The 9,180-nt window shown below is 45.3% G+C and overlaps 1 protein-coding gene across 1 annotated transcript; it reads left to right on the top strand.

Annotated features, from left to right (window-relative positions):
• The first annotated feature begins 8,563 nt into the window (after positions 1-8,563).
• LOC137274730 (caspase-2-like) lies at positions 8,564-8,857 on the top strand. The gene has a single exon (XM_067808071.1). It carries the CDS (start codon positions 8,564-8,566, stop codon positions 8,855-8,857), a length of 294 nt encoding a protein of 97 aa, XP_067664172.1.
• The last annotated feature ends 323 nt before the right edge of the window (positions 8,858-9,180 follow it).

Raw genomic sequence — 9,180 nt, 5'->3', positions numbered from 1 at the left:
TAGCATATATAGTATGCTAAAGCTAAGCAAAGCTAAGCTAAAGCTAAGCAAAGCTAAGCAAAGCTAAGCAAAGCTAAGCATATAGCTATGATATTTGAAGTATTTGTCGTGTGCAACTTAACCTTCATTTCTCTGTGTTTTGCCTGTATCGGGTATTATATAGTTAAAACTAAATCTTACTTGTTATATTATAATATGGAGTGTGAGGAATTGCTCGAACAATTGTCTGTGGAGGGTTCCCCCACTGGGGGTGTGGGGGATTCCCCCAAGCGAGAGAAACTGGTGGCGTTGGCTGTTGGCGGCAAAGCCAAACATTACTTTGGAGACTACACTCCGGATAAAATTCACAAAATGTCAGCCGAAGAAATCGATAAGCTGTACGCTAGATACGAGTCCCGGCTCGGAGCAGAAATGACAAAGACAATAGGATCGGCTATGACCCAGATATACACCGGTATTGTGTCACACTTCCTTCCCATTCCACCAGAGCGCCGACTTTACCTGTGGGAGGACCTAGATAAAGACCCTTTTATCGAACACGCCGTGAGCTCTATCAGCTGCGGGCTGTACAACAAATATGGTATGTTGTTGGCTCCAGTGACGGCGGCGATTATCACGGCAAAACATTGTCAATTTGAGAGAAAGAATAATAATAATAGTATAGATGGATGCTGCACAGGAAACCCCAGTGGAGGTACCCCCAACAGTGAGTTCACAGGAGACCAGGGAACCAGTGGGGGAAGTGACCCCCACAGTAACCAGGCAGAAGAATCCTAAGAGAGTAGCTGCCGGTAAAAAACGGTGGTGTAACCAACATAAAGTGACCGACCCCCGACTGTTGTTGGCTGTAGGTGTAACTGCTGCCTTGGCTATCTCGTGGTTATATACACGTGAGGGACGTGAGGTGGTACCTGAGGTGGTAACCCCCACTGTTGGGGGTGTGGGGGGTACCCCCACCGTCGACCCGCATATCATGTTATAATTTTAATATTTTATATCATATACATAATGTCTGAGGGGAAAACGTTCGTCAACGACGCATACCACGCCACAGTGGTCGCCAGTCTAGCCGTAGGGTACGCTCGGTTGACTAAAATGGTGCTTAAACAACCAACTATCAAGCTAGATTTCAACCTGCAGGATATGGGTATGCTCATAATGAACCTTGGTATGGCGATGGCCACAAAAGACATCCTAGTAAAACAAGGAATCATACCTGATAATATAATGAAATAAATATAGGGATGGCCACGATAGCTATGATGGTCGGTGGGGCGTTAGTGAATGCCCTGGCATTTTCCGGGAGTAATTTCCTCTTCTCGAAACTACGAGATGATCACGTGGCTGAAATACAGGAAGAAAGGAAGCGACACGATCTCGCTACTGAGAAATTACAAAGAGCACAGGACGAGTACGTTAAAAAACGCCTCCAGAGGATCGATTTTATTAACGAACAACTCAAGCGTGAAAACCATGCCATTAAAACATTCAACGATGTCGATGAAGCAATGAAAGAATACTACCTACTAACTGGTAAACAATTGGAACCGCTCAATAAACCCACACTCGCTCAGTACTACACACCATCCAAGGGACAAATGAATCGTGAACTGGGCTTCATAGTGTTGGGTATAACAGCTACTGCGTTGGTTGCGAAGCAATTAGATTAAAATACCTATATAAGTAAACATGAGACCCGCTCCATACCGATGCGAATACATACTTATGGGGAAGACCGAGGCCTGTGGTAGGAAATGCAGGAATCAGGGGTTCTGTTGTTTCCATATGGGAAGTCCTAACTACACGTGTTCTGTGTGTGGTATCGGGGTTAAAGGACACTACTGTCTATGTAAAGCTCACGGAGCGAACGTAGTCAGACATCAACTCATCTACGAGAATAAAAAAGGCTACATAAAAGAACGTAGGCGACTGCTCAAGATAGACTCCAGTGTGTGAAAGGGTTACCTCCCCTTACTGTGAACCAATTAGACATTGGTTCTCTTAGGTGTAAACACGATGTCTACTGTAAGCGAGCTCAAGCGGGTCGCAAAACAGAGAGGTGTGATCGGGTATTCTCGAATGCGGAAGTCAGCATTGTTGAGATTACTAGGTTTAGAAGCCCCTCCTACGGTAAAACAATTAAAAGCTCAAGCAAAACAGCTTGGATACACGGGTTATTCAAACCTGGGGAGAGCCGGGTTAACCGCATTGTTATCACATGCCCCCGTAGCACGTCCCACTGTAAAACAACTGAAAGTCGAGGCACACGATTTGGGTTTAGGCGGGTATTCCCGTATGAGAAAACCACAGCTTTTAGAATTATTACGACAGAATAGAGCTATTGACCTACAGTTCGTGCGCACTGAGCGCGCTGTAGGCAACTATTTGAGAGGTTGGCGCATGCACGTTGATAGAAACATAGACATTACAGATATCAAGCCTCTGATAGCTGATAAGGTCAACCAGGAACTAAATAACCTAGGAAGTATCAAGTTTCAGATCACAGTGAAAATGTCGCTCGATAAGCAGGTTGGGAGTACCACTGAGTATGTTCAGCCTTACTTCCGAGGTCAACAAGAGTTCGCCACACATACAGAGACCATTGACGCATCAATCGATACCAGTTTTCAGCAGATACGAGAATACCTAGAACGCTACACACACTTGGGGTCCGGGTGGGCTGTAGATAAAATCGATAATGTCTATCTAGACATAGCTAACTACGTGCCGTTCAGAGGCGGGTCATACCTAGCCTTGCCTCCCTACTATAGGAACAAACATGCCATAGTAAACGTTAAGAATAGAGGAAACGATTGCCTGAGGTTAGCTATCAGGTCAGCCTTATTTCCAGCTGGCACTCATTCAGATAGGCTTTCTAGCTATCCCCAAGACGATGGGCTCAACTGGGATGGTATAGATGAACCCACCCCCATATCCCAGATCACTAAAGTAGAAAAACAGAATAATCTGGCTATAAATGTCTTTGGGCACGAAGGTAACACAACAATAGTACACAGGGTCAGCCCGGTGAAGGATCGCCAAGTTATCAATATATTCATGATCCAACGAGGTGAAAAGTATCACTACACGTGGATAAAACATCTCAGCCGGTTGTTGCACGACCAGTCGAAACACGATGGGGAAAAACACTTTTGTGTATGATGCCTACACGGTTTCAGTCGAGCTGATTTATTAGAATCCCACCGGGATGATTGTCAAGGTGTGGGGCAGACGGCCATACGAGTCGACATGCCTAAGGAAGGTGATAATATCCTAAAATTCAGTAACCACAAGAACCAAATGTCTGTGCCTTATATTATATATGCCGATTTCGAAGCCTTAGTTGTGGGGGATACCCCCAGTGGTGCCGCCGGTACCTTTACCCACAAAACACAAGAGCATAAAGCCTGTTCGTTTGGATACATTGTCGTCCGTTGTGACGGGGAAACGAAAGCTCCGGTAGTGTATAGGGGGCCTGACGCGGCTGAAAGGTTTCTAAAGTGTTTGCAGGAGGAAGAAAAAATTATTAGGAATGCATTGTATAAAATCGCTCCCATGCGTCTGACCCGAGTCGACAGGCTAGCCCACGCTAGTAGCACTAACTGTCACGTGTGTGAATCACCACTTAACGGTGATTCGGTGAGAGATCACTGTCACATAACTGGTAAGTATAGAGGCGCCGCTCACAACGCGTGCAACCTCAAGCTTAAAATCAACCCTAAGACAATAAACATCCCCGTTGTCTTTCACAACTTGAGAGGGTACGACTCACACTTGATCATGCAGACCATCGCGAAAATCGATGGTAATATAACGTGCATCCCCAACAACATGGAGAGATACATCTCCTTCAGCTTAAACGGACTTAGGTTCATTGACTCGTTTCAGTTCCTCCTGTCGTCACTCGACAGTCTGGTCAAGGCCAACAATACCTTCCCTATCACCGATCGATACACAGACGCCGAGACTAGACCCCTGCTTATGAGGAAGGGTGTGTACCCCTATGAGTACATGGATAGTTGGGCTAAGTTCACCGAGACCAGACTACCCCCTATTGACTGCTTTTATAGCAAGCTGAATGAGGCGTCCGTCTGACGAGATGATTACTCGCACGCGACTAACGTATGGAATAAACTGGGTTGTAAGAACCTGGGTGATTATCACGACCTGTACTTGAGGACAGATGTACTGCTGTTAGCCGACGTGTTTGAAACGTTTAGGCGGACATGTTTCAAGCAGTATAAACTCGACCCCGCATGGTATTACACCAGCCCAGGTCTGTCGTGGGACGCCTTGCTTAAAAAGACCGGAGTTAATTTGGAATTGCTCACAGATTACGACATGCACCTATTCATTGAGAAAGGTTTGCGAGGTGGGATTTCCATGGCATCCAAACGATACGCGAAAGCAAATAATCAATACGTGAAAGGCTACGATCCTAACAAACCAACCAATCACATTCTCTACCTCGACGCAAACAACCTGTACGGCTGGGCCATGAGTCAGTATCTACCTACAGGGGGATTCGAATGGGTACCCCACGTTGATGTTATGGGGGTTGCACCAGATTCGAACAAAGGTTATATCCTCGAGGTTGACTTAGAGTATCCCAAGGAATTACACACATCGCACAACAGCTACCCCCTGGCCCCCGAACGTATGAGGGTTAACCCAGACTGGATGTCTGAGTACCAACATAACTTGTCAGGTGGGCGTGTGACAGACGTTGAAAAACTCGTGCCTAACTTAATGAATAAGACCAAGTACATCGTTCACTATCGCAACCTACAGCTGTACCTGTCGTTGGGTATGAGGCTGACCAAAATACACAGGGTGCTCATGTTCGACCAGAGTCCATGGATGGAGCCCTACATCAGAATGAACACAGACCTACGAAAAAAAGCCACCAGTGATTTTGAGAAAAATCTCTACAAGCTCATGAACAACTCGGTGTTTGGTAAGACTATGGAGAACCTGAGGAAACGCGTGACCGTGAAGCTGGTTCGGTCGAGTGAGGAAGACAAGCTCAGGAGATTGATAGCCAGTCCTGCATTCAACCGTAGTAAGATATTCACAGACAACCTGGTTGCCCTACACATGAAGAAAAGCCACATAAAATTCAACCGGCCTGTTTACGTGGGGATGAGCATCCTCGATTTATCCAAACACCTGATGTACGACTTTTACTACAACGAGCTCAAGAAACAGTACGGCGACAGATGTGAAGTGCTGTACACTGACACGGATTCCCTGCTGATGGAGATTCGAACCGAGGACGTGTACGAGGACATGAAAAAACACCTCGATTTATACGACACCAGCGACTACCCTAAGACCCATGCCATACACAGTACGGTAAATAAAAAGGTCCTAGGTAAAATGAAGGACGAGTGTGCTGGCACGCCCATAGCCGAGTACATAGGTTTGAGACCTAAGATGTACTCCATACTGAAAGCCGACAATAGTGAGATCCGGAAGGCTAAGGGGGTTAAGAAGTATGTGGTGAAACAACACATCAAACACGCCAGATTCAAGGAAGCCCTGTTCAAGAACCGTACCTTTAGACATAAAATGAACACACTTAGAAGTGATGGACATAAGATATACGGACTGACTATAAACAAGACGTCCCTGTCGCCTATGGACACGAAACGTTGGATAGCTATTGATGGGATAAACACATATGCATATGGACATGAAAAAATTTGAGGCTATTTACTACAGCCCGCGTGGGTACTGGAAAGGAGCTAGCGCAGTAGATAAGCTAGCTAAAATAGCGCGAGTACCCCCGGAGGAAGCCAAAGCGTGGCTTGAAAAACAAGCCCTGTGGCAGATCTATTTGCCGGCACCACGCTACGTGCCTAGAAGGAGGTTCGGTATTAACATACCTAATAGCGTTCACCAGGCAGACCTACTGTTCCTACCCCACGACAAGAGGTACAAGTATGCCTTAACCGTAGTGGACGTAGCCAGTCGTTACAAGGAAGCCGAACCCTTGACCACGAAAGATTCGGCCCAGGTAGCCAGAGGATTCGAACGCATATACAAACGCAGCCCGCTGACGTGGCCAACAGAGCTGCAAGTTGACCCCGGACGGGAGTTCATGGGTGCCGTGTCACAACTGCTAGTCAAACACGATACAAAGGTCAGGCGTGGCACGGCCGGAGCCCATCGCAGCCAAGCCATAGTTGAGAGATTTAATAGGACTTTGGCTGAGCGCTTGTTCGGCCATCAGTATGCTAGGGAGATGGTCACCCCTGGAAAACGATCGACTGAATGGGTCACGAGGTTACCCAAGGTGGTGTCGGCAATCAACCATGAAGTCACCCGTCTCACCGGTAAGAAACCGGCAGACGCTATCAAACTAAAATCAATAGTTGCAGAGTCGCCGCTCCATTGCGTGGGAAGGAGAAACAGATACCAGATAGGGCCCTAGTGAGGTATCTATACCAGCCGGGGGAACACGAGGGCGATAGCCGTAAGCGAGCCACCGATCCTATATGGTCAGTCAAAACTTACAACATAGATAAAGTGGATATGAAAGCCGACGAACCTAACTTATACTACTTGAGGGATGGGCCGGGTAGGGGGTTTGTAAGAGAAGAATTATTGATCGTACCGTACGGCACAGTGTTACCTCCTACCAACACAAAGTAGGCATAGTAATTACCGCCAACTTTTTTGTAGTAGGGGTAATAGTAGCAAGAGCTAATGACCCAACCAAAGCCTTATTTACTAAATAAGGCTTTGTAGAGACATTTCTTGAAAGTGGTCCAGAACTGTCATTCCCTATACTACTCGTCTCCCGTCAGTGTTACGGCACCTATAATTTCACGATCAATCATCCAAAAGTTAGTGTTTCAAATGCACCTGAAAGCCCTTGAAAGTGCGTCTATGCCAGGGTATAATATGCATTCAAGGAACGTCTTTTAATCAAGGAATGCGCGGCATTATGTAACTGCTCTTGTGCGCGTCTGGTAGAATTGGGGATCTGGCGCGCATCTTTCCTGAGCTGTTACTTCAGCATCAGAAATCAAAGGTGTAAAAGGGGTTCGTAATACCTTGACAATGTGGATGTGCCAAGGTATACTGTGCATTCGAATAAACGTTCCATTATATAACGACGCGCATCAAACAGACAAGATGGCGCCATGCTCTGACAACTGTAACTTATCACAAAGGCCGCCTCTGTGTGGCCACTTAATTACTGAATTGCGTTCGCAACTCCTTATCATCATTATTTTCATAACTTCTTTCAGATCTGTCCTCATGGACTGATTGTATATACACGTTCTTCTCTACCTTCCTGTAAACTTAATTATTACCTGATTAGCTGTATATCACTCGTCTGTGTTCACATCTCCGTACCCTGGAGATGCTACTTATCAGCAATTGTAATTTCGTCACCTGCCTTGCTCTCTTATGGTTATAATCACTCAGCTTGGGTCACTTCCTTTTGACATGCCACTACTTTGTGATTTTAAACCTCGTCGCCCTACTGACTTCACCTTTGCGTATAAAATTTCTTTGGCATGGGCAAATCACACCTTTTGGCATGCTCATGCCCCTCCAAATCGACATCACGCATGGAATGGAGATGGACAATTTCCAGTTTCCTCCTCCCCCGTTGAAACATCCGGCTTGGCCACGTGAACTTCATCTAAACCATTCCATTGGTTGTCTGACCGCGACGTGGTAATATAAGGGAATGCATTTCACTGCAATTTCATCATCACAGACCAAGTGTCTTAGTGGATCACTTCCAGTCAGCGCTGGCAATCACCATTGGCAAGTGAACTTTATTTTTATTTCTTCTCGTTTGTTCTTAATTTCTGCATTTTTCAGTCATTTACGTTGCTCACTTTATCAAACTGATACTCAACATTACTAGGTTTATTCCCTAAATAGACACATTGTATAAGCAGTTTATTTCTTAATTTGTCCAAGACTGTGACATCCAGACCCTCTTCTGTAGTGCCCAATCATTCCCAGAAAGTAAGTGTCCCAGCAATATCATAAAGTATGCCTTCCACAAACATTTCGGTCGTTTGTCAAAAGTGTAAAACATATTACAAAGGCATCGCGCATTTCAAGCAATGTTATCCTGGTAGTTCTACTCCTGGTCTACACGCCATACACGCCCAATATCGCCGCCGTAGCGAGTCCTATGCTGCTACACACCTGGTGTCAATTGTTGTATCCAGGCTACTTCAGGACCAAATCCGCCATATTGGATTCATGACGTCATCAACACCTGGACACCTGGTGTGTGTATTTTTAGAAAATGAGTCACTCCTCTCCATTGTATATGGAGATTTATTGTGTGAACACCTGGTGTGTGTATTTTTAGAAAATGAGTCACTCCTCTCTATTGTATATGGAGATCTATTGTGTCACACCGAATTCCCCACAACTTATTTTTAGATTCAGCTGGGTAATATAAGGTCCCCCCCAAACAGCCCTCCAGATCATTCCGACTTCACTTGCCAAAGAGAACGTAACCTCTCCAGTCTATGTTCTTGACTCTACTGGTTCTGGTAGCTGTTTACTTTGAAGACAGAAAATGGAAACGGTTCACCGGGAGATCCTAAAGAAGAATTATTCTGGCCTCGTGCAGGCCATACAGCGTGTAGAAGAGGTGGTCGAGAAACTCGTGCAGTGTAACGTCCTTACCTGCCTCATGAAAGCGGAGATTATGGAGAAACTGTCCTTTGACCGGGCCAGAGAGTTACTCAACATGTTACCTAGACGAGGGCCTCAAGCATACACCCTGTTTTGCAAAGCCCTAGAGGAATGCGGGGAGATACAGGCCCTAAAATTGCTGGGTCTTGAGACAGTCAAGACCGAATATGAGTGAGTGAGTGAGTGAGTTAATACTTAACGTCACATCGGCAATATCTCAGCCATATCGTGACGAGAACATTCAACAATGAAAAAGAGCATATATAAATCATAAAAACCCGTCAACGAAGGACAGTAAAACAACTAGAATATCACAATTTCAATTAAAACTAGCATGGAAAGTTAAAACTAATAGCAGTTAGTTAGTTAGTTAGTGAGTTAAAATTTAAAGTCACTTTGGCAATATTTCAGCCACATCGTGACTAAAACAATATATAGAGTAACAATAATGAAAGATTGATTATATAATCCTGTCAACAAAGGACAGTAAAATCACTA

Source organism: Haliotis asinina, chromosome 2 (genome assembly GCF_037392515.1).
Source record: "Haliotis asinina isolate JCU_RB_2024 chromosome 2, JCU_Hal_asi_v2, whole genome shotgun sequence".
In the NCBI taxonomy this organism is placed as follows: Eukaryota; Metazoa; Mollusca; class Gastropoda; order Lepetellida; family Haliotidae; genus Haliotis; species Haliotis asinina.
Note: the sequence above shows the minus strand (reverse complement) of the source record. Positions and strands in the feature narration are given on the sequence as shown.

Bases quoted from the DNA above. Each gene is read 5' to 3' on its own strand.
- LOC137274730 (XM_067808071.1), top strand. From the start codon at position 8,564: ATGGAAACGGTTCACCGGGAGATCCTAAAGAAGAATTATTCTGGCCTC.